The 26,490-nt window shown below is 39.3% G+C and overlaps 1 protein-coding gene across 2 annotated transcripts in view; it reads left to right on the top strand.

The window, feature by feature from the left end:
- LOC108747129 overlaps positions 1 to 25,328 on the top strand; it is a 41,036-nt gene extending 15,708 nt beyond the window's left edge. Inside the window, exons 2-12 of one of the 2 annotated variants that reach the window (XM_018484410.1) lie at positions 15,260 to 15,347; positions 15,503 to 15,772; positions 20,497 to 20,763; positions 20,861 to 21,199; positions 21,269 to 21,388; positions 21,488 to 21,663; positions 22,139 to 22,412; positions 22,524 to 22,605; positions 22,709 to 22,853; positions 22,920 to 23,109; positions 23,185 to 25,328. In XM_018484410.1, the coding sequence (XP_018339912.1) occupies positions 15,260 to 15,347; positions 15,503 to 15,772; positions 20,497 to 20,763; positions 20,861 to 21,199; positions 21,269 to 21,388; positions 21,488 to 21,663; positions 22,139 to 22,412; positions 22,524 to 22,605; positions 22,709 to 22,853; positions 22,920 to 23,109; positions 23,185 to 23,336 (2,103 nt within the window). In that variant the 3' untranslated portion in view covers positions 23,337 to 25,328. Of the gene's footprint in view, positions 1 to 15,259; positions 15,348 to 15,502; positions 15,773 to 20,496; positions 20,764 to 20,860; positions 21,200 to 21,268; positions 21,389 to 21,487; positions 21,664 to 22,123; positions 22,413 to 22,523; positions 22,606 to 22,708; positions 22,854 to 22,919; positions 23,110 to 23,184 lie in introns of both variants that reach the window. The other variant, XM_018484405.1, reaches the window with a different exon arrangement.
- Positions 25,329 to 26,490: the final 1,162 nt, after the last annotated feature.

Raw genomic sequence — 26,490 nt, 5'->3', positions numbered from 1 at the left:
AAAAAAAAAAAAAAAAAAAAAAAAAAAAAAAAAACGAGGCGATTTAACAACAGTTGTAATGCACCTCGATACGTTCCATCTTGGAAATGCGATTCAGCATAATCTGACGATTCGCTACGGGGCGAAAAGAGGGACATTTCGCGCCGCAAATCGCAGTCACGGAGCCCCTATCCGGGCAATAGTTCCGGAATTGGATTTTTTTCGGCGTTGAAAGCCGCAGAAAGTTGCGACTGCGAGAAGTCTTGTCACGATGAACCGTTCTCCGTAACCACTGAGTGGGCGAACAAAGCGTAGGAGGAGGAAAAAGGGGAAAGAGGAGGGGGAGCAGGAGAAAGAGAAGCAGGAGGTGAGTTAAATAAAGAAGAAAAAAAAAAAAAACCGATCCGAAGGAGAAAGAGGTGCGCTCGTGCGCGCGTCTACCGTTTTTCCTCCTCCTTTTCGCAGCCGTCTCTTGCGCGTAACGGTACCATCAGGAGTCGAGGCAAAATCTGACGTTCGAAAACTTACAATCACACGAACCGCACTGGAAGTCGTTGATTAATTGCTCGACGAGCACCCAGTTGTACAATAATAAGTGGTAAGCCGCTTAGGCCTCGCCGTTTCGATGCCTTTCGCGCACCGTTACGTTTTCTCGTACCGGGATCGCCTCGCGATCCTTTTTGTTTCGAGGGCCCGCGAATAAGGGCCAGTAATTTATATCCTCCTGTGCAATCTTCATTTGGTCTCTTAAGAAACGGCAGTTAGCAGATCGCCCTTGCATGAGACGTCCGAAGGCATTCACGTGTGTCCGGCGATTATTCACAAGTAATTATTCACAGAGAACGCAAGTGACTAAGCCAATTATCGAGCGTTGCGATATGGCAGGAAAAATAGAGGCATCGCTCTCGATGAAATGCGGTTCACGCCCGTGAACCGCTACCTAAGAAAGCGCTACTTAGGTATGTCGTTAGTCGTGCGCGGGACTGGCAAGAAGCACGCAGTCATCTCGCGGATTGATTGCATGCTATTGCGAGCATATACCGCGCTGCGTCCATCCATATCCGTCTTGGGAAATATATGGCCCTAAATTGCTTTTAATCCGCCTTTTTTCGCGGTATACGTTGCCTCCTGATGGTGTAACGTTTATATACTGCGTGTGAGATGTACATACCGTAAGAGCATCCGGCATAGTTGCTACGAGCAAGAGATAGGTAGCAGGCGCCGTTCTCACGAAAGTACAGGGATCTCGCCTACTTTAATCTACTGCAGGTGGTTATTAGCTCTCTGACAAGGGAATTAGCCATTAAGATAATTAGAATAGCATTCCAATAATTACGTAATTGGATAATTGGAATAATAAGGAATATAGTAATTCGAAATCAAAGAAACTTTGATACATCACTAGTCGAAAGAAAGGAAAAAAAAAAAAAAAAAACACGACGAGAACTCATTGAAGTAATCGTTACGAAGGTCGCTCGGGAATGAACATCTGCGCGTCTTTCTCTAGATTACCTTCTTTAACTATTAACTAATACTGTAAACCTTCTGTCTCGGAACAGATGACCGGAATGAATAATCCATCAGCGTCTGCGAATCATAATATGAGTAGCTTTTAATAGCCAAAAATTCATTCTTTTTTTTTGTTATTTTTAAAAAATTTTTTGTTCGTACCTATAAAAACCGCAAAAAAAAAAATGATAAGAGAGAGGAAGAGAAGTTTCATTAAGCTTAATTCTACAGAAATAACGGTTTTGCCGAAGTATCTGAAAAATTAGTTATAAATGCAGATCTAAAAATAATTTTAGATCATCAAAGCGATTACATATATAGGATGCTGAAGCTAAAAATGTCAAAACTTTTTGCTTCATTTATTGTGCTTTAGCGTTCTATATAATTACTTTAATAGTTTAACAAAATTATTATTATATAATCAGGGCTGGCATGTTTGAAATATTTTTATTTAAAACATAGTATTTGCAATACAAATGTATTTTATATATTTTTATGTGCCCTTATGAAATACAAAGCAAACAATTGTCTTACAAATATTATTTTTCAAATAAAAATATTTCAAATACATATTCAGCGCCTTGTATATAATATATAAATATATATATCTTATCTTTCCATCTCTATTTCCTGACGATATTTCTAACAACACCGTCACGCTAGAGGCTATTAGTTGCAGCGAATCGGAAAGCGCGCCTGCGGACTGATTACACAGTATACAGCTCTTGTTGATGCAGCCGGTGTATCCGGCGCAATGGCGACGTGGCGGGTGCGATGAATGCAATTCTGGAGGATACCGGTCGTGCCGGCGGCAAAGCGAATAGCCTCGCAAGAAGGCGCAATATCCTCTTTCTTTTTCTTTCTTCCCCTCTATACGGAAAACTCGTTGAAAAAGGACTTTTCCGGCTTTGCTTATACACACTGATTTCTCAGGTATCTCTGTCGGTTCGTTTGTAATTCCGCCGTTGATTCAAGGTATCGCAGATACACTTAGGTCGATTCAATTCCGTTCGTGAGATGGTATTGCCGCGCAGTAAAATTCAAGATCGAAATCAATCAAACAAGAAATGAATGCCAGCCCGTAAGTTGGCAAATTGATTCGAACCTACAATGTATTATTCAGCGCCTCTGGCTGAATGATATAACCGACTCGCTCGCGTAGAGTTTCCTCGATGTGTTGATCGACCGTGTAATCCTTAACTCTCTCCCTGGGTTCATTTTACATCATTATCCTTACGTTACATCCATGTAAGACGCCCGCCGTGCTTTTTACCATGAATTGAATCGCGTTGATTACGGGTTCGTTGATTGTATATCGTGGTTGTTTTGATACATCAGCGATAGATGCGGAATAAAACGCGGCACGTGATTATAACAATTTTTTTTTTTTTTTAATTACACAAGTATATATCACCCCGCTAAAAGGCCGGAAAAGTATGTGTCTTACTTTAACGAGGTGTTATTCAGAAAATGCATTATGTAGTCCCGCATTGTATAGTATTTTATCGCACTCGATATATATATATATATATATGCGTTTTGTAAATGCTATACCTTCGTCCCTAACTATCTCACGGATTCGAATTAAAATAGAGGATGAGAGCGCAAAAAAGCTCGGACGTCCAATTATCCCACGAGTAATCGCGGACCCCCGACTTCGCGGGATGCTCGTAAAAACGCGGCTGTCACTTTCGCCCGCTACCAGTAGCAGCGAAGTATCAGCCAAAACCGGTCACAGGTGAGGATCGGTGAGCAGCTCAGCTCAGCTCACTGCCCAAGGTCGTTCACGCTCGTACATCTCGAGCGTACACGCGCGGTAGATTCTTCGTGCCGCACGAAGATGCTACTCATCTTCCCGGAACGACACTCGCTGCCCATCACATCTGCATTCGCATGCACCTCGATGGTTGCAAACACTTGATTTCGTTACGTGCATGCGTCACTCCTCGTAACTTGGCCTCGCGCGCGCCTCGTTCGTCAACCGAGCGAGTAACTCATTTGCTCGGGATCATTTCTCATTATGCGCTCTGCGACTGAGTAGCGTATACGACGGTTCGTTTCGCTCACCGCGGGCGGCTCGCATAATCGCGCGTCCCGATTACACCCGCTGCTATTTCTTTTCTTATTCCGACGGTTCGTTTCCCTTCCTGGGAAACGCGAGTTCTGCTCAAGTCGGAACTTGATCGTCGAAGGTCGGGATCTCGTCCGCGAGAGGTCCATGTACTCGAATCCTCCTGAATTCTTACGTTTTTACTCTGACGGATGATTCGCATACTAAGACCACCATTGAGACGAGTGCCATTGTTCTCGCGGCTGTTGCATTACATAAGGAAGGTAACGAAGATTACCTCGAACTTGACGTAAGGACAGTGAAAGTCTCTCCATCCGCTGCGACAACATTTTATTGATCCGCATTTTAAAAGATCGGAAACCGTCTGTGAGAGAGAGAGAGAGAGAGAGAGAGACGCTTATAAGTTATAAATATCCTCTGTTGAAATGAACAAATTATACGTGCGGTTCGACGTTTCTTAAGTCGTTGCTTTTTCAAATCAAGCCCGTAATTGCGAGCTACGTAGGCGCTCCTGCAATGCGAGCAAGACACCACGGTGTCAGTGCTCTTGCTCCGAGCACGCGTGATTATTATTCGTTCCATTAACATGCAAATTACGTATATACGCGGGCCGAACGTCCGGCCAGAACACAGTCCAGCGTAAATCGCAATCGCAATTGCACCACTCATAATTAGATTCATCGCGTAATCCTCGGATAATTTATTACTTGGCGCGCGGTCGCCAGCGGGTGCGGTGTGATAGAAAAATGTCTAACCAGATAGGATCGTGCCAATTGGATCTGGTCGCATTTCCTTCTCTAGGCTCGGAGTCTATCAACATTGAAGTCTGTTACGCGCGTTTTTCCTGTAATACAAAGTATAGATAGTGGCGCGCGAGCCACGAAAAGTACGATGCGTCGCGCCGCACCGCGCGAAGGGTACTCGAGCGGGACGCTAAATCACGCCTGGTCCGTTCTAAATAGCCATTAGTCGTCCGGCGAATCCGTAATTACCGAGTACGAGAGACTAGCGTCTGCGAAGTGGGGAGAATCGTAGACGCGCAATTTATCTCGACTGGTTCGTTGAACCCCGGGCCGAGCGCCGGTCGTTCGCGTTACAGGAAAGCGATGCATCCTAGAAGGAGCACAGGGCTCATCTGTCGCGCTTGATACGAGTTGTCGACTGACATTACCGCGGTCCAGCGGTGCCGTAGGCTAACAGAAAAAAAGAGATCCGGTATCGAGAGGTATTAATTTCGAAAAAGGGAAGAAATTTCCTCGGCGAATAGGAACGTAGATTAGTAGCTGCGGCGTACGGCGGCCAGAAGAATCGTCTCTTGCGAGACGATTAACGCGAATTAAATGGGACTACCGATTCTCCGGTGGAGAAGAAGGCTCGCGTAGATGTTCATTATGCTTAACCTTCTACAATATGCTCGAGCATAAAAGCATTTCGAAATCGCGAAACCACATTTCACCGGGAGCGCACTTGAGCCGGCTTGATGCTGACTAGAGAGGGGCACGGGATGGAAATTATCCTAAGTGTTTGCCGTCGGCGAAACCGCCCCCAAGAGCATTAATTTATCGCATCTACACCGCGATCTTAAGAGACGTGAGAGAAACGAATTCTCCTCCTCCTCCTCCTCCTCCTCCTCCTTGCTCATTTCCTCTCTCTTTGCTCATTCCCAGTAGTTGCCGGGTCGCATTCTGTTCTAGGATCGGTAGATGCGGCAGCTTCTCCGGTGGCAACATCCACCGCGGTTAATCGAAAAAAATTCTGCGAACAAGCGGTTTTGTGTAACCATGGACGCGCGCACCAGGATCCGCAAATATTTCTCTCCTCGGCCCCTCCTAGTCATAGCTCTTTTTCTTCTTCTTCTTCTTTTTCTTCTTCTTCTCCTCCTACCGTTTCTTCTATCGCTTGTCACGGAGCCTGCTTTCGAGGTGGATCGTGTCCTTGAGCGGTACAGCGGGTCCCTCCTGGAGATCGTTTTGTCTCGCCGTCCTGCCTCGCTGGTTTTGCTCTGCTGAGCTCCTATTCCCGGTCGTTCCATTTGCATCGACCAACCGGAGGAGCCGGATGAATATGATGAGAAAAGATAGAGAGGGAAAGAGAGAGAAAAGACAGTGCAGCGAAGAGGAGATTAGCTTAGGATGCTGAGCGCAAAAATTGCGAAACACGCCGGCTGCAACGGCGCCCGACGAGGGGACGAAATGTCCTCGTAGCTACTCGAGATCTTGCACGAGCACGACCACGTAATGTCTTCGACGATGGGCAGGATCGGCTACCGCACTCTTGGTAGCGCGCGTCGTTTGCAGTTGTATTGCTTGTTTGCAAACTGGTGTTTCCAGCTTAATTACATTTATACGACACAATTGCGATCCGCTAAGTGGGTTAGAAGTTCGTTACATTTTTTTAATCGCTGGAAACTTTCCTCCTCCCTCATCGTTTCAAAAATTGAATTTTCCAACAATTCATTCTTACGTAGAAATACAGGATGAAATATTTCAGAATATCTCGCTCGCACTTTCTTCAAGAGTCTTTTCTTGAAAGCATGTGATACTGCGCACCTATTCTCATCAGCGAATGTGATGTCCCAAGGTGATTTCAAGATGCGACTCACGTCCGTAAGTTACGTTAGATCGCTGGCATACGTCAGCAACCGTGGTAACGGTCGACGCGATACCACCTTGGTTCTGTATCTCTGCATTATTCTCTTCCCTTCTTCAGGATAAACTTCTTGCGACTTTTCATGGCAAGCACATCACAGGGAAACGCCGTAGAATTAAACGATCCGCTACGACAACGGCTTAACTGTAAACGCGAGGACGCGCTTCGTTCCTTCAGCATCCTTCAACACTGTCCTCGGGTTTCGCACTTCGCTTCATTATAATACGGAGTAACGCGACCGTCGTTGCGGTTAATTATTAATAATCTTATCCTCGGGAAATGTAAACGTGTTTCGAACGTGTTTGTTTCCATTTTCATGCAGAGTTGGGCAATTCAAGTACGACGTAAGTGTGCGGACCAGTCAACAGCAAATTATCAGATTACTCTTAGTAGACAAAATTCTGTTAACTCTTGACTTTCTTCTATTAATTGTTCCAAAAGAGAGCATTAAAAAGCAAGATAAAATAATGTGAAATTTATTTATTTAAACTGAGAAAAAAATTGTCTTAAATTTCAACAAATATTTATTTGAATAGTACCGACTAAGTATTTATTAAAAATAAAAATAAATTTATTTGGTACAAAAAATATTAATTTGATTTAACAATCACTTCTTTTTATTAAGCAAATATTTATTTATTGTAAGTAAATGTTTAGTTAGCAGTATTCAAATAAATATTTATTTAAATTTAGGTTATTTTTTTCTCAGTGTATTTATTACATCTTATTTGATATCTTTGAAAATCTTTAATCTATAAAAAGGTACATTTAATACACAGATTGATGTGCCCAGTTTGTTACAAGTTAAACTTTTAAAATTATTAGCAGAATTATTAAGGTGCCAAAGATTAGATCTATCGACTTTCCTATTCAGGAAGCAACCGCTGCATCAAGACCGTTTTTCTCTAAACTCCCGTAAAGTAGCCTATTACGCGAGTCTTTGCCATAAGATTGAGATAGAGGTAACGGTCGCCGTTTAATTATCAGTCTGGTCTCTAGATGTGAAAATTTCCTCATTGGCTTCTACTTTTCATGGTGATATCTTCAAGGTCGTCGCTTCCGTGTAGCTTGTAAGACAAGTTCCTGACAAATTCTTTCCTCGTAAACCGGAGAGCAATGTAACGGAACATTCCCTCTGCGCAATACAACTGGTTAATTAACCGAACGATTCATTATATTCCCTCGACATGGCTACAAGTTTTTCCGTTAACGATTGACGTTTATACTTTCTTGCGCTGATACTGCACTGACGGCGAGAAAAATTGCAAAAATCTTCACGAAAACGCTCGCGACGTATCTTGTATTACCTTTATTTTTCTCAAATTCTAATTTTCGAAGGGTTCAAGATCGCGGTATCGCGATTCCATCATCGTACGGCACAACTGCTTCCTTCCCTTGCTCTACGGATATTAAGATTATCTCGTGCAAATGGAGCGAGGAATAGCCGCGGGCCACTTTGTTTTACGGAGAAGATAAGCGCGGCCTCATTGCGGAAGGACTCCTTGTTCTCTTTTTCCTATCCCCGCTAGTTTTCTTCTGCTTCTTTCCCTTCTCTTTTCTACCTTATTTTCCTCTTTCCGCGAGCTAAACACTGTTATCGAGACCACGATAATTCATGCATATCCGCCAAGCTAACATCAAACTGATGAAATTGATAGGTACTTCCTGAAATCCATTCGCTCGATTGTATTTCCAGTAAATACATTGGAGAGTTTAATATTTCATCCCGACCTGATGCCGACAAGATGTCTAATGGTTCGAACGTTTATCGAGCCTTCGTGCAGAACCCTTTCCCTTTACTTATGAATCGGAATGCGCGTGTAATACTACCCTAAGCGATCATGAGAAAAGAATAACTTTGTTATTAATTTACAGTTATCGTTTCGTAATCTTATATTACCTATATTTTAATATATTTTTTATATTATACCTTAATTGTACCATGTATGTATAATTATTCTTTAATGTTCTATTTCTACTTTTTGAGTCATTAATTGTTTTTATTCCATTGCTAGTTTGACGTGTTCGCATCGAGGTATCTTTTTCTGTAAAGCCCGGCTTGCATTTTCCTAGTAACCTGTGTAAGCGTTTAGTAATTGTTGTCCACTTTCAGGAATGATTTACACGCGCATTCCGATTCATAACCGCAGGAAAGTAATCTCTCTCTTTCGTGTCTCTCCATTACCTCGCCGCAGATGTTATCCTCGTATCATTCGTATCTTGCGCGAGAGAGTCGACGTTTACTTATTCAGGTTTACGTGTAAACCGCCAATTTTAAACGCGAGACACACACACATTCCATATTCTGTATTCCGTTTCTCTCTTTCCATCCGACCGTAACTCGCCACGAGGTTAATTTCGTCGAGGACGAAGAAATCCGGGGCCGTGTCCGATGCGAGATGATGAAGTTGTCTGCTCGGTAACTTCTTCAGCTGTGCGAAACCCTCAATCTAAGATAAACGTGGACATCCTTCCTGACCGTCGTCGCCTTTCTTGCATCTTCTTTGGTAATTAATTCTAATGAAATCATCTTGCTTAAACGTGGTATTACCATTGTTAATGCACCAGTATGCCATGCCATCGACCTACTCGTCACGAAGGACGGAACAATCTCGTGAATAATGCGCAAAATCGTCAATCATGAAACGTTCCTAATGTGAAATGTCGGTGGAGGAGCAAGAAGTGTCGATTCGAAGGCTACGGGTGGTTTGACTCGAAGGTCATCATATCTTCTCCCTTTTCTCATTCCATTCTATGAAGAACGAATGGAGTTCTGAAGTGAAATCAGACTTCGTTGTTGAAGTCTCCTTTTTAAGAAATCTGCACGATTGCTTCGTGATTGTGTCTACGTCGGGAAGTATCCTTCCTTACTAGTAAGTTGTGAGAAAACCCAAAAACTTTCGTTAAAGACCCGCTTGTTAGTGCGTGCAAGAATATACGAGATTCTTTGAAACGCAATTTATCTCGTTAACGTTTCTCCAGTGCCTTCGAGAGGCAAGCTTCGCCAATCGTCCGCTTTGCCTACGATAAAACCTCGAATAATCTCCACGGAAAATGAAGACGAAGATGAAGATGCGAGTTGAAAGGCCGTTTATGAGCTTCGTTTGATTACCGCTTCCCTGATATGAAACCTTAAAGTACAGCCGTAGATTTCTGTACGCGTCTATCTTCGGTCTTCACTTGAATGTTTCTTCCCATCGTTAAATGTCAGAGTTTTCCATGATAATGTGACTTCTAACAGAATACACAACTATAAAAGTTTGCCTTTATCCTCTTTAGTATCAGTAGGATGATCTCTTCATACCTTTCCAAGAGCCAACCGCCTTCGCAAGATAACGTTCTTCTCTTATTTAACATACGTTTCGTTATTACGCGTGAACTTGACACGAAACATGACCGTCTCTCTCTCTCTCTCTCTCTCTGTCTCAATTTTTCGCGCAATTTATAAAAGAACAAGAAGAAACGTCCTCGGTAAGCGTTACTTCAACCGACTGATTTATAGAACTCGTTACAACGACGATACATCATTTTAATATTCGCCGTTGTGGGACAAGTCTTGCCGCGCCGGAATAGTATATTTATGGCGTCTACCTTGGATAATATCCCGGATGGATGGAGATGAGAACTCGAAAGGTCGGCCTTCTCTCTTGCCTCCTTGATTATTATTCCCGCGCTATGATAGCGCGAAGAGCGAAAGGGCTCCTACGCCGCACAGGTCGTTGCACCAGGACGAAGCCTCCCGCCACAGGGGAGCATAGCAGCGTAATCATATTTTTTTTTACTTCGCTCGTTCCGTCTTCGGTTCGCCTGTCTTCGCCCGTCTTCTGCATGGTACACCGACGACGATGTCTAGCTGCTAATTACTTGGAGGATTTATCAAGATCGCTCGCGTTCGAATGTGCGGTCCTTCGAATCGATCGATCGATCGATCGATCGACCGACCGATCTCAAGTTATCACTCCCCTTGATCGCTGAAAGGCAACGGATCCTCGGGATCACGCTTCTCACGGAACATCGTGGCGAGTCCCACGCTATCTAGAATCATAGTAACACACATACACACACACACACACACACACACACAACACGACACACTTTTTTCTACTTAAAATCAACGTGACTCCTCGATCAATTATAAAAAATTTTGTTTGAGATATTTCTTGTACCGCTATATTAAGGTGCAAATTTATCGGCTCTTTCCCATCTCGGAAGAAAGAGTTCCGCATCAATTTCATGGCTCGTTCGACGGATGAAATATTGAAAAAGAAATGGAGCGAAAATTTTTCTAAAAATCTCAGTTGCTGCCCAGCGAGAAATTTCAGCGCTATTCACGTGCCTTCATTGTTTATGAATCCGTACTTCTATGCCGGTTTCGCTTCTTCTTTCCTATCATTCTCTTGCTTCCTTCCTCGTATTCTCGCGTTTCTGCGAACTCATTATTTATGAATCCACACTGGTGCTACTGGTCTACGTGCGTCGTGGAGATAGTACGTGGTTCATCGGGTTCATCGCGGTAAGCCGGTGCTCGCGAAAATATTCAGCTACTCGGAAACTGCAGAGACGAGATATGTGACGAGAAGAATCAAAATTCATAGAAAATTATGTCTCCTTTCAGTTGATTTATTTTTTTATTCTAATCTTCCATACTTTTTTCCCATTTTAAATTAGAATAACACGCCCTTACGAGATAGAATTGAAAAATATATATTATTTATATATTTAGACATTTATGTATAATATTTTTACCGATGAATTATCTAATTACTTACAAACGTCGTATATCACGTTATTGTTGCTTCGTTATTATTGCTGTTCAAGCTTCACGTGAACCACGCGCTCACACGAAAGTGTCTGCCTTTCGCTTTCATGTAAATTTTAGTCGTGAGCAGTCGGATTCATCACGAAAGCGGATGTAGTATCGTGACGGGAAGCACTTCGCGCCGTGAGGGTGTGAAACGACCCTAGACGAGAAGGAGTGATTCCTCTCCTTGGAAAGTTAGCTCGGAACGTTGGCTCTCGCCCTATCGCAGCATCATTCGGGAGAGAAAGAGCGAAGAGGTATAAGACGAACGACGGGATACGTGAGCGTAACGTGCACGATGTATGTGCTCTTAGCAGAAATAACACAATCTTGCCTTTCCTTAAAACTTTTCCCCTTTCCCTTTCGTCGACGTCCGGGGATGCAACAGCGAGTAAACAATTTTCTCCACCGTCTAATCAGTTCCACCTAGGTAACCACGTAAGTCGGAACTGGCAGAAATGTTGACGGGACGTCAATTTACATTCGGTTGATGCTTTAATCGAGATAATTATACTTCATTCACAATGTTTTTTATTGGCCAATTATTATCGGGCTTCATACACGCTCGTAAGAAGCTGTTCTACGGAATACTGAAACATGGATATTTAACATCCGATGAGATCTTCTCTATTGCGGTCTTCTATAAGTATAGGAAATAATATGGAGAACAAGCTGCCGTGTCTTTAATATGTGAGAAATTTCCTGGTGAAGCTATTAATTCGAACGGCATTGACGTTGCAAGGGGCATAAATCTACATGTTTCAGTAGCCGAAGGGTGCATTCAGATGCATCTTATTACCGATATGCATAACACAATGATTACGATTAGTACTTCTTCAGCAGTTTATCTTACGTTGCAAATCATCTACGACGTTTCCTAAGAAGATTATGAGAAAAACGGAACTGTATACAATGTAAATTATTTTACCATTTTTTGGAAAGGAGCAGTAAAATGAAGTTATGTAAAATAGAATAGAATAGTTCAGAGTGTACTTCCCTGCAGTTCACGATAATGTAATTTTCATGTGTCTAATGTTCACGGAACGAATTTGCAAGAATCGTAAATGACCCCATAAACGCCCGATTCGTTTTACGAAAAGACAGCTTAACGTCGTGACGCCGTAATTGAATCTTCATGGATTCTCGAAAGCCTGTCATAATTATGTAGCATGAGACCTCCACGACGCTGCATTATCCAAAGATGGCGATCGTGACTTGATAATTAACGGTTTACGAGGATTTCTCAATTCAGATAAACGCTATGGACATGCATTTAACCGTAATAATCATTAGTATAAAATTACCTTAATTATTTGTCAAGCGTTTAGATATCATGCATGTTGGAAACCTCTCCGAGAGTGATTTTTTTTTTCTTTTCTTCTATTCGACTTCTCGTTTAATCTGTAAATGTGCTATTTTACGATATCAGAGGCAAGCATAAACGATCAAGTCAACCCATAAAACTCCCATTTCCTCCCTTTGCTAATCGCTGGAGTATGCTAACAATCTCTCCTGTAATTGGTACATAATCACGTATCCGCGTATTATAATGACTTTTATCGGAATCCAGAATCCTGGCGGAAAGTAATCAAATTCTTCGCTATCGGGGGAAACGCGTTTCAATAAGAAACACGACTCGTCAAGTACGGTAGGCGTGCGGTTCGCACGAACTCATCGACGATTACCGGAAGTGTCGATCTCGCATGGCGAAGGTGCCTTGGGCGCCTGCGGAACATCACCAGCCTGCGAACCTGTCGACCAGGTCTCGCGCCAGACGGGACTGGTTGTGACGTAAAGGTCAGGGGCATCGTGCGTACGCGGAATAATTTTTTCCCGCGCCTACAACGGCGTCGGGAGACACGACGTCTACCGTGAGATTGTTAAGGTCGTCCGTGCTACCATATCTTGATCACCGCTTCATATAAATCGGCGTGAATTGGAACACGAGAATGTATCGTGACTGTAGATAACGAAGAGTTCATTTATCCCTGCCTGAGCTGTTCGATTTCGATGGGGAACGTGAGTTCCGTTTTAGGACTTGAGAATTCCTCAGTGAGACATTCCGCGGCAAAGAAATTCATGTTATTCGTTGTCATTTTGATATCTTTTTTTTTCTTTTACATCAAAACGACGATAGATGGCATCAGCTGTTTGCTGGGATGTAACTGAAGTGCTAAGTTTAATAAATCTACGAGTCATCTAGACCCTTCGTCTTCCATTCGTAGAGCGCGAAAAGGCACGTTTCTGTAAAATCCCGGAAATCCGAGTTTCTCAGGTAACTCCGGTGACCCCGCATAAGGCGAAGAAGAAGTCCATGCTTCTTCCGCGCGCGCGCGCGCACGCACGCATTTCTTTCACCTCGGCAGTCGCATTAATCTTCGTAACAGTGCATCAACCTGCCTACCGAGCGCGCCTAAGCGCATTCCTCATTGTTAGCGCGCGACTTTGCCACGACGTGTATCTCGTGGGTGCGGGATTGCGAGGAGAGACCACGGGGCCGCAGATAGAGAGGGGAGGATGAACCTTTGGCCTCGGTACAGGCCACGATGTGGCTCTCCTTCCCTCTGGCGATCTCCAATGGAGCTCTATTATACTCGGTGACCTCGAACTCCACGAAACTACGTGGCTAATCCCGAGCTGTTCGGGGTATGATGATCACATCTGCATTCTTGTTATCGTAATGTAGGCTGGCAAATCAGACGTGCACGAGCGGGAAGAAAGTTGGTCAGCGAAGTTGACTCGTTGGGAAATCGAGCGAACGGTTGCGCGCAGATTTATGTAATAATGGCATTGTTCAGATTCTCGAAGCATCCGCGGAATGTATTCGGCGCCGTCAAGAGACAAAGGAGGATTCGTATAATTTTATTGGTCACTTGTACAAGCGTATTAGACAACGTGGTAGACAAATGGGGAGTGTAGTTGATATGTAGAACATTTTGTGGTTTTGCCGACATTAGACTCTCGCTTCTTAAGAAACTAACATCCTTTGCGCGAAGAAATTAAGGACGATAACGAAAACGGCCGGGTTTCAGAAATTACCGGCATTAGCGCGACATGTCCGCCAGAGGCTAGGAAAAGATTGATTGTGAAGGAAATACGCACACGTTCTATTTTCGATGCTCACGCATGGCGGTGAAATTATTTCTTGCACGGCGCTGTTATTACCGCGAGATAAATTATTCGAGATACCAAAGAGAGAGCGTGAAATGCCGATCTCGCGAGCCGGGGGATCGAACTCGTCCTGTCGAGGGGATCGGGACCTACAACATCGATGAGAACGGCGAGAAGGGCGTCTCCCGCGTAACTAGATGCGGGACGGGAACAGAATAAAAGAAAAACGGCAACGGGAAGCAACTAGGAAGCGGGGTCTCGTGAAAACGCGAGCAAAACGTAGTCCCGCGTGGTGTGCGGGAAGTTGCAGCACTTGCACGCTTCCAACTGGCGAGCAGATTACAAGAATAGCAAACTCGACGGAATAGCAAACGACGCGATTTTTTTTTTTTTTTCTTTTAATTGTATCTCGGCATAATCATCTGCTCGAACTTTTCACGAGTACTAAATTCTCGTTCAACGAACGACCATATCGCTCAGCAGATTCTCCGCGCTGATGAGGCGTGTAACCGGGGTGATTAACTTTACCCTTTCATTTGAATCCACTCTGATCGAGAATTATACCGGATTAACGTGTATCTGATTACTGGAAGTGGAATTTCCGCGCGCACAATCGTTTGAATTTATACTCAGGTATTGACTCGCTTCATTGGAAAAGTAATGCTACGCGTATTCCTGCATATACTGCTGCGTATTATTATGTAATTTTTTAATTATTTGGAGGGGTACGTGGCGCGCAACAATTATCCCTTGTAGGCCGCTGTACACGGAAAGAATAATATTGCTGGAAAAAAAATTGAAAATCTATATACCTTTACTAATTAGCTGGATACTGATTTAAAAATTAATTTTGTTGGTAACGGTTAAAATAATTGTATTATCGAAATTTAAACTGATGGCGCGCTAGAATAAACACTTTTTGCAACGTTGCTCATCATTTTTTAATTTCCGATATAATTATTTTGATAGTCCAACAAAGTGGATTTTCAGATCTGTATCCAGCAAAATTATAAATCTTTCAGCAAAATTACTTTTTTCCCGTGTAGAAATTAGCCCCGCGCCAATTTGAAGAACAATACTCGGCCAGGCTAATTCTAATTACGGCTTCTGTAACTGTGGTTTCCTCATTCTCATTGCAGATGGGCTCGTTTGCGATCGGAACGGTAACAGCCACGGCCGCGAGCCTGATATTCACGGCACTGTTGGCGAGCGGCGACGGTGCGTTGGGTAAGTTTCTTCTAAAATTAGTCGAGGCTTTCGTCATTACCTTCTGATGGAAATTTGTGTTGAATAGAATTCTATAAGAACCTTCCGATTGCTCATGTAATGAAAGGATGCACTGAGGATGCTTCTGTAGAGGCAAAATTGCTTCCACGTTTCAGCCAGGACGGCGTTTGAGAAGCTTACCGACTACGATTACCGCGGCACTACCTATTACAGCGTGAGGAATCTGTCGTTGTACGAGTGCCAAGGATGGTGCAGGGAAGAGGCAGAATGTCAGGCAGCCGCGTTCTCGTTCGTCGTGAATCCCTTGGCGCCGATGCAGGACACCCTTTGTCAGCTGCAGAACGAAACGGCCGCCACGAATCCGGCGGCGCAACCACAAAGAGCCGCCAATATGTACTATATGACAAAATTGCAGATAAGATCCGGTGAGAACCTGGAACGCATCCGCGTTAAACATCTAACGCTTACAACATTCTTTTAATTCTTGAATATTCTGTGTGGAATAATAAATGCGCTGGTGTTATAATACTCGTGAATGTGATCCGCTTACCCAGGAAGCGGCGGATGAAACCGTAGTAAACGAAGAAAGAAAAATGACAAATGAAAAAAATAATTTACACACGATTGAAATTTTTACGATGGGAAAGGAAGAACGTGGTATTGGAACGAAGGAAATGGAAGGGAACGAATAATATTTTTGTGCGTGCTGCAAAATAGTATAACAGAGAATAGAATACCGTGAAATACGATAATCTGAATTGGATTTGCGAGTTTTCAAAGCGAACAGGTTTGAATTTATAGGTTTGACAGTATCGGCATAGCGGCTTTCACAAAGCAAATGCTAACTAACGGCATTTCGTCGAACGGAAAAAAAAATCGCCAAACAAACGAAACAATGTAAATTGTTAAGTGTGGCTAGTTAGATGATTTAAGAACAATTTGATTTGCTTAGGAAAACAATAAACGTCGTATATCTTTACAAATAAAGATACAAATCGGACGCCTTTAATGCAGAAAAATATTATTATGTTATTTATAATATATTTTAAAACAGTAAGAATTAATATCAAGTTACTTACGATAATTAAAAATTTTCTATTGACATTTTCATAATAGAGAAAATATAATGTAATATATACATATATGCTATATTATTGATATATACCGACAAAAGTAATCAAGGATCATTTTTTAGGAAATAATATTTCCAAATTAATTTTACTGTAATAAAACATAATTATATTATATATATTACAATTATTTTACTAGTTATCATAACCAAAGTTATAGCGCCAAGTTGAAGTTAAATGTTGATACTTTAAGCAATTTTTTCTATTAAAAATGTCTTTTCTTTACAAGAAACTTCTCACAGGAAGGCAGTTCTGAAAACTAAAGGTTTTTTGAGTTGGGGGGGTGAGGGGGGGGGGTTTTGTGGCATTTTTTCGACGACCCTCGCTTTCGGTATATAAGCTTTACTTTTCAGACTTTACTTTTCTTTGCCTAGGTTGACCAATCGGCTATTTTATACTTATAGGTCTATGAAAACTATGTTATACGTGTATAATGAGTTGGACACAAAACTACCTGAACTTCTTAACTTTGAAAATTCTTAAAAGAAGATCTAATATTAATTTAAGTCTGTTTAATGTCTTTAGATATGTGCCGCAGTTCATTATTCATGAAAACGTTTTATAACGCTGGAACTAATACTATAACTATTCATGTCCTTCCTTGAAGAATGAGGATTCTTTGTACCTTATTTCACAAACCTTTCTTGAAGCTTGTCAAACGAGCAATCTTATTATTTTCCTTTTCTCAGAAGTCGGAAGGTTACGAATTTCTTTGAGAAAGAAGTGCAGTTTTCATAACAATTCAAACCACCAAATTTAGTCGTCACACCGGTCTTTTTATTTTCGACAGCTTTTAATTTAGATTTGTTGCATCGATAATTATTTTCGATAGTTTATTTTTTTTTTCGGAAATAAACTGCGTCAAAAGTATTTTCTCCTTCTTTGTATAATAAGCATTTATAACGAATCCGATTGGAAGCACTGATACATATTAAAGCCGTTGTACATTGATTTAATTTGAGTATAAAAATAAAATGAAAATATTTCGAATTATGGAATTGATATTTTACCTAACAGTACAATAAAAATATATATATTGAGTATTTCACAATTTAATCGATTTCCAATTAAATTGTTTATTTATAAACATATATTTACGTTATTTTAACATGTATGTACGACAGTTTTAATGTGCATCAATACACAGTAAGTGCGTCCAATCGAATTCGCTATTTCATAGTCTTTTTTATTTTATTAATTTTATTTTTGTTCCATTATTGTTGCAAAATGCTTAATCACATCTTTATTTAATTAACAATGCCTTTATAATTCGTAATTCATGATATTAGATTTGCATATACTATACAGCAGAGTGTCTCGTAAGATGGGTTGGGGCTACATTGGAGGCGGAGAATGGATCAAAGGGAACAAAAAATTCTTATACCATTTTGTGAGATACTTGCTAGAGTTTTCGAATTAGAAAAGGAAATGTCTAAGCCAATAAGCCGCGCCGCGCGAATTCGTAGGACGGCTCACACTCGAGTGGTAATGGCGCCGGAGGGAAAAGAAGCAGGGAGGGGAAAGAAGCGAAATACATGGGACCGCCAGGCAATGAATTCTTAAAATAAGAAAAGACTATGAATAAGGGTATAAAAGCGTTACGACAAAAACGTACAAATGAAATATATACCCTAACAGAAGGATTAAAAAAAAACTCGCTATTTCTGCTAAAACAGCATGATTTAGTTTTTGTATTGACATATGCATCCAATAAAATTTAATTGTACTGAATGTTCAATAATATCCTAAGGAAATAGATCTTCCGTCATTTCTTTTGAAAAAAAAAAAAAAAAAAGAAACTGTTCTGCCATACACACATATATGCAGACATAGGCGTGACTTAGGGGGCAGAGCATTTTTCACTTCCTCCTCAATAAAATTATTATTATAAAGTGACACCTTCGAATATATAATTTTTATTTTTTATTTTTTAACAAAATATTTTTTAACAATTACAAACAATTAAATTTGCGAAAAAGCATTGATCAGGCGATACGCTACGTAACGTTGCTCTGCGGCGAGTTAACGCGTTGTTTGCTAATTCTGTAATTGAAAAGAAAGCTTTCTTTCTTGATTTTGTGCATTGAATATTCTGTTTTGTATAATTTGTTTTCCATGTAAAAGATAATCTACATACATTGCTTTAAATATGAAGCGTCACTACAGCCTGAATATTAAGATATTGAACTACTATATATATTCATTTAAATGAATTAATTTCAGAAATGATAATTGCGTGCCGATATGATTGTCGGACTTTCGACGCAATTAATCTGAAATAATAATAATCCCTCCAAATTTCCCAAATCTTAAAAATCTGTAATAATCTACATACTTCAATACATTTATCTTCCACTCTCAATAATGTAAAGACTATTTAAAAAAAGGTTATTATTTGAAATGTTTTGCCTTGTCTCTCCTCCCCCTCTCCTAATATTTTTTTTCCAAATCGATGTCATTGTACGCAAATATAATCTTTGTAGCTTATTTATTTTAATTAATCAATTAGAATACATTTTTCCCCCACTAACATTTTTCTATAAACTTCCACAGTTGCATATAATTAAGCAATTTTTTTATGAAATTCTTCAATACTTTAAATATTAATACTATCTGATTTTATTCAATATTTTAACATACGTTCTTCTGTATAATCCGGAAATTTTCGGAGAAAAATTTCTTGCGCTTCAAGAAATTGTGTGTTATATATTTAACGAGTAGAGCGATTTTCTTGACGAGCTATTCCGTACTTAGCTACGTCATAACTGCTTGCTACCTACTTCGGTCGATGAACGAAATTTGAGAAAGAATAGGCTTTGTGCCAGTGACAATCGTTACAAATCAGCGTACAAATTGCAGAATTTTACCTTTCTTCAATTTTCAAAAGAAAAACACTGCCAAAACCTGTTTGTCCTTGCACCTTGTTCCTGCTAAAACATAAAGAATTCTATTCTTGAAAAGGATACAATTCTTGAAAAGAAAAAACAGAATTGATCTAAAACACTCTTCTATTGAAAAAAAGTACTATTATTATAGATAGAAGATCTGGCATTTCTAAACTAACTGTCTATAGATATGATTTATTCGCAGAAATTTTGACAATTTTGCCACAAATCATCGTTACATAAATTATATAATAGTAAAGCTACAGCCAATTTTGTCATTTTCAATAAAAATTGCAAGATTTATTAGAATTGAATGTAGAATTCAGTAAATATTTTACATAACCGATTGATAAAATAATGATTAATTAAGCTTTATTAGCCTGACGAAGCTTCGCTCAGAACGAATGATTTGTCAGCGGGCACGATCAGGAATTTGTACGGCCGGCGGTGATTCATCCGTGAAGTAGTTATGCATCGCAGCGGTTCGTTGTGTGGCACTTCCGCCATCATCGGCAACTCTAGCGCCGGTTTTGAGGGTGTAACAAAAGAAATTGGAACGCCGAACGGGATCGGCCGAAATACATTCCGGGCCCGTGTGCCAAAGAGCGTAGTTACGTGCGTCATCATTAGATAACGATGCCAAGTCACATGATTTTTCATCGCAGAATCTTTAGCAATGGGCTTTACACAATCCTCCCTTGCATTACATCATACTCCGGCGATCTCGATAAGCGTTTCATCATTTCAAAAAAGAAAACAATAAGTTAAAGAGATCTTCCAAATTATTAACAATATCTTTAGTTATCCAATTTTTTACCTGATGCTTTTAGTATTAATCGAATATAAACAAATTTATTTGAATCAGAACTGTGATTTTTCTGACTTTTATCTGACGATTTCTTGGATTTGATTTTTTCTTTTTGTTTTTAAAGAGAAAATGAAAAAATGCGGTAATTTTCAAAATATTATTTAGCTGAATCGTAAAATATGTAACATTAGAATATTTATATAGTTACAAATTAAACACGTTTGTCAAATCTGCGCAGATTGTATCACAAGTGTTATAGAATGTGCATATACATATATAATACAAAAGAGAAGTAAAAATATCTCTATAGATCTATATTATTTTAGAGAACGTTTGTTTACGACCATGGGCTTTCGAGCGCATCTCAAATAAAATGATTCGCGGGTTGGACAACGCATTAATTTACACGTCCACAAAGGAAGCTTGTCTCGCGGCTTGCTTAAACGAGCACCGCTTCACCTGTCGCTCTGTTGAATATAATTATGTGACGCTCCAGTGTCATCTAAGTGATTCAGATCGTCGAACGACGGGTCAATACGTTCAATTCGTGGATGCGCAAGGAGTGGATTATTTCGAAAATTTATGCCTGAAAGGTAAGCGGTTGCGAAGAGAATATTGGAAAAATAATTCTAGATATATATTGTCGATGGAAAAGAAATAAAAATTGTCTATTTAATCGGATGCTAACAGGAAAAGAGGCATGTAAGGCTCAAAGGATCTTCCAGATGCCCAGAATCGGTGTGGCAGACGATAAGGTTGCACAATACGCAGGCCTGCACTATTATACGGACAAAGAGTTGCAGGTCCAGAGCGAGTCCGCTTGCCGATTAGCCTGCGAAATCGAGAATGAGTTTCTTTGCAGATCTTTCCTTTACCGCGGCGCGCCACAAGGATCGGCTTATAATTGTCAGCTCTTCCATTTGGATCACTGGACTCTCCCAGATGGACCTTCCACGTATCTTAACGCGGAGAGGCCTTTGATCGATAATGGAGAACGAGTTGGCACCTACTTTGAGAATTTCTGCGAAAGTAAGGGGTGTAAATTAAGAGAATTTAAACATGTATGCGCGATGTATTAATCATACGTTATTATTTTAGAGGGTACCGGGCCAATATCGGACCCGTTGCCAGTCGTTTTTGAAACTACGGAAGATTCTACGATAAACAATCTCACCCGAAACGACATTAATTGCGACAAGACCGGAACTTGTTATGATGGTACGGAATTGATATAATAATATAATATCATATAAAAATGTATAAATTTAATATCAATCTTGTCTAATTTAATATTAATCTTAATGATTAATATTACAGTATCGGTTGACTGCAAAGATACTCGTATTGCTGTCCAAGTTCGTACAAATAAGCCTTTCAATGGACGTATTTATGCTCTCGGACGATCTGAGACTTGTAATATTGATGTTATTAATAGCGATCTCTTCAGGCTCGACCTCACGATGAGCGGACAAGATTGTAACACTCAAAGCGTGGTAAGTATAATATATAAAATGATGATAATAAACATTGAAAAGTAATGTAACATTACTGCATTTTTTAAAGAGATTTTTTTAGTTGTAATAATTTTTGAAAATTATTTTGTTTGCATTCTTCTAAATATTAATTCTTGCATACGTTACAATTTTATAATAACAATATTTTCTATTGATGCCTGAGAAATATGCATGCTTAAAAGAAATTACCTCAAGCAATTAGCACTATTAAGTTACAAATATTGTATCACATGCCCAACATTCTCAATCTGTCACATTTGATCATTATTTGATCATTGACTAACACTGCACATTGCACAGTTGTCATCAATACCCAACATAATTGTTTTCTCACATCTTTATATTAAAAAAAAAAAATCTATAAAGAATTTACGCTAATGCACGTCCCTCTCTCTTTGAGTACATAATCTCTGTTTGTACTTTCTTTTCACCATGGCAGCGTGACGGTTTTCAGACTGGAATATATTCAAACACGGTTGTACTGCAACATCATTCCGTGGTAATGACAAAGGCCGACAAAATCTACAAAGTTAAATGCACATACGATATGTCCTCGAAGAATATTACATTTGGCATGATGCCGATCAGAGATCCAGAAATGATCAGTATTACTAGTGCACCGGAAGCACCTCCACCAAGAATTCGCATCCTCGACAGCCGATCTCGAGAAGTTGAAACTGTACGCATTGGTGACAAATTGACATTCAGAATCGAAATCCCGGAGGACAGTAAGTTTGCTTTCAGCGAATTAATTTTTCTCTCAAAAAAGAAAGAAAAGTTAATTCAATAACGAGATGAGTTCCTGACAATTTACATAAATTAATATTAATATTTTGCAGCTCCTTACGGCATTTTCGCTCGCAGTTGCGTAGCTATGGCAAAGGACTCGAAAAGCACGTTTCAAATTATCGACGACGAAGGGTAAGTCGATTTTATTCTGTTTAATATTTCTCATTTATGCTTAGTAAAAAAAAATAAAAAAAGCAAAAATAAAAAACAAAATCTTAAACATTTAAATTTTCAGATGTCCCGTCGATCCTTCCATCTTCCCTAGTTTCACTCCCGATGGTAACGCTCTGCAATCTGTATACGAGGCCTTTAGGTTCACCGAATCTTACGGTGTGATCTTCCAGTGTAACGTGAAATACTGTCTAGGACCTTGCGAACCGGTAATTAATTTCTCATTTCTCTTATTATAGGAAAAGGAAGCCTCTATATAATTTCTTTCATTTCAGGCTGTTTGCGAATGGGGACGTGAATCCGTAGAATCGTGGGGCAAGAGACGCAGAAGAAGTATTGCAAACTCGACGGAGGAGAAAGCTGAAGATATGACTCTGTCTCAAGAGATTTTAGTTCTCGACTTTGGCGATGAGAAACAGTCCGATTTTCTAAAGAGCGATGCCAGCATAGACTTTAACGAAGCAGGTAAAATTATGAATATAGTATACCTAAGAATAAGATGTTTCAACTCGCTACAAAATTTGAATGCGTTATTTGCAGACAAAACAGTGACCATTGTGGAGCCATGTCCAACGAAAACTTCGGTGCTAGCGCTCGGGGTGACATGCGCTCTTTTGGTGCTTATCTATATTTCTACGATTTTCTGTTATTATATGAAGAAATGGTTGACACCTCGCAAAATGATGCCTTAAAGAACGAAAAGAATTCGTTCGCAGAGCGCATTTGCAAAAGTAAATGGGAAAAAACGATAACGAAGAGTGCGAGAGTTCACACATACATTCACACGCACACACACGCATACTCATGTCGTAAGTTATCAAAGAATTCATACTTCGCCCTTTCATTTCTATTGTATGTTCATTTTCATTATATCTACAATGGATAAAGCGCACACATAAAGAGATGGAAGATAAGAAATCGATATTCAAAAGAGATAATCATATTATCATGACGCTCATCTGAACTACCCTTAATGCATTTAGCATTCTATACAATATATCATTGATGGTTATACGGAGATCGATTATAGAAATCGATTATATCACGTCAATGAATACTGATATTATCGCTACAATGCTTATTAATATGGACCAACATTTTCGACAGAATTATTTAAAACTGTTAATAATAGAAAGCATGAAAATAAGTCTACGCAAATATTAAAAAATTACTTTGACCGACGAGATGAAGATCATACGAATCTCTTGTACTATGCATATATTGAAATGCAAACACCTACGCGTACTCGAGATCTCGGACAAAGAGGATGACTCGACTCGTCTCAGCTGAAGTAATATTTAGCAAGGAACAGCTCATGAATATCGTAACTTTTACGAAGGTAACATATTTTAAGACGGTCACAGATTATATAACAAATACGTAAATTGTAACAGTGCAATATTACATTTTCGTTAAATGTTAAATATATTAGACGACTGCCAGGCTTTAATATACCACAATCACTTCGTGTGGATGCGTGTACTTAACAAGCTATTTATTTTTGGCCACTAAAATGTGCTGAAATATTGTTGAAATAGCAATTGCGACTGGTTTTTTTTTTTGTGCTGACGTGATTTATTTTTACATATGAGGAAAACACAATGCTACATCAGCAACTGTGATTGAAATTTGAATGATGGTTTGCGCATGTCGGACGTTGGAAGTGTTGAAAAGTTGGCGACCGACTCTTCCGCACAACATACATACAAACACACGCATACGTACACATACGACATATTTCGCAGAGCTCACTCGCGACTAAGACCACCTTGAAAATGCAATCAGTAGATTTTATTTAAGAATATTCTTAGAAACAGCTAACTGTGTCCTCTAGTGGCTACTTCTGATCGGGTTGCAAGGAGAACAGGAGCGAGCGACGAATTTATTTTTAATGTTGCTCGAAGTGAAATTTTTGGTATTGTCCGAACGATTGAGACAGTTTTGGTTTATAGTAACGGAGATCGATTTGTAACCCGCATCAAGACTAGCGATATTTAAAGGTTCACGCTTCACTAACGTCTTTAATGATACAAATAGCATTAAGATAGCAATTAAGCATGTAAGCATAGACGAATGAAGGAAAAAAAGAGAATAACTGAGAAAATATGTTCTCGGATTTAGCGAATTCTTGAAGTGGTTCGTACTTTTTACTAAAGAAAAAAAGAAGAAATCTCAGAAGAAAAAGACAACGATAAATTTTATTCACGTGCACAAGTTTCATTCATCTGAAAAAGACCATCAATATCATAGCGATTATAATTGGTGTTGGGAACTGAATTAACTGAGGCGAAGAAAATGTCTCAAAGTATGAACTTCTTGTAAGAAGCCGTTAAAACTCTTTCAAGACTTACAAGCAGGAGTACCTCTACTCGTGAAACTCGTACTGATACTGAAAATGATGAAAGAGAAGCACTCGATCATTCAGTTACTGTAGATAGTCTTCTGCGTGTTTCTGAAATTCGAAAGACTTTGAAATTTTAGCTGTACGCGTTCAGAGTGTTAAGACAAGAAATACTCGAGGTACAATGTACTATCGGCGAGATAAGTCGCCGAATAATTCTCTATAAGGATAATGATATTTTCTTCCAACTTATTAACTCCACTCAATTTATAAACTCGCTCAATTTATAAATATTTTACGGAACATTCTTCTCGTTTCTTCAAATACTACCATAATGAATGTGAACACGTAAATATCTATTTTGAAATAAAATCTTTATTTTAAAAATAAATATGTAAATAAATACTTCAGTATATTATATTTTGTTAATTTATGGCGTAAATGTCGAGACGAGAGAAACATATTAACATAAAAGTAGGAATAAAAGTATTTGATTCGAAAATATACACTTTATAAGAATCAATTTTACAATCATTTTATTTCTTTATAATTAATTATTAAGTAATTTATAAATAAAAAATACGTATTCATTTGGAATGTAGTGACATATCAATTTGATATTATAAACGAATTTCGTTTTACTCTGGAGACGCTACGTAAACAGTATAAATTGGGTGGAGTAAATTAAGACTTCCGGTTAAGGTGCTTGCTCTAAAAGGGTCACAAACAAAATTGACAATTTTTTTTTAATCAAAAGAATGGAGAAGGATTAAAAAAGATAGTTTCATTAATAATTTAATTATTTGAAATTTCCTTTTAATTTAACAGGATACGTTTTTAAGAAGGCAATAAAAGAAAGAATTGAAGTAAATTATTATTAGAATTATTAAAATTATTGAAATTTTTATCGAGTTTATGTTGTGTTGAAACAATATTTATTTATTTAGAAACGCTTATGTGACTCCTTATACAAAACAATTTACAAAATGTATATATTTATATGTATATTATTAAGTCGAATTGTGCAGTAACATTCAGAAATGAACACACATACGCATCAATCACATATATTTGTACCCTATTTATATACGCGAATGTTTCAATAATTAAACTCAGATCAGTTTTGACAGAATCTTTTTTTCTTTTCTAACCATTTATTTACAGATCTGCTTGCCAGAAATGGTACAGTGCCTACAAAATCGCCAAAACTTTTAGCTTAGATGACAAATATGTAAATGACATAAGATTTATTTTTCTATAAAAGGATTGGCTTGCGCAAATAAAATATTATTTACAAAAACTAAAGCTACGGAAAATGTGGCAAAGATCACTCGTATCAGAAATTAAAAATAGATTCAATTATCGATCAAGTAATTGATATTTTACAATTTCTTCCATGTAAATAAATCATCAGCCTGGTCTTGCGCCAACGAATCATTACACCGAACTAGTGACTAATCGATCTGAATATAGAAACATATTATATGAACGGTGCACGTGTGTAT

Source organism: Trachymyrmex septentrionalis, unplaced genomic scaffold (genome assembly GCF_001594115.1).
Source record: "Trachymyrmex septentrionalis isolate Tsep2-gDNA-1 unplaced genomic scaffold, Tsep1.0 scaffold107, whole genome shotgun sequence".
Taxonomy (NCBI): Eukaryota; Metazoa; Arthropoda; class Insecta; order Hymenoptera; family Formicidae; genus Trachymyrmex; species Trachymyrmex septentrionalis.
This window is presented reverse-complemented; position numbering and strand designations above follow the sequence as displayed.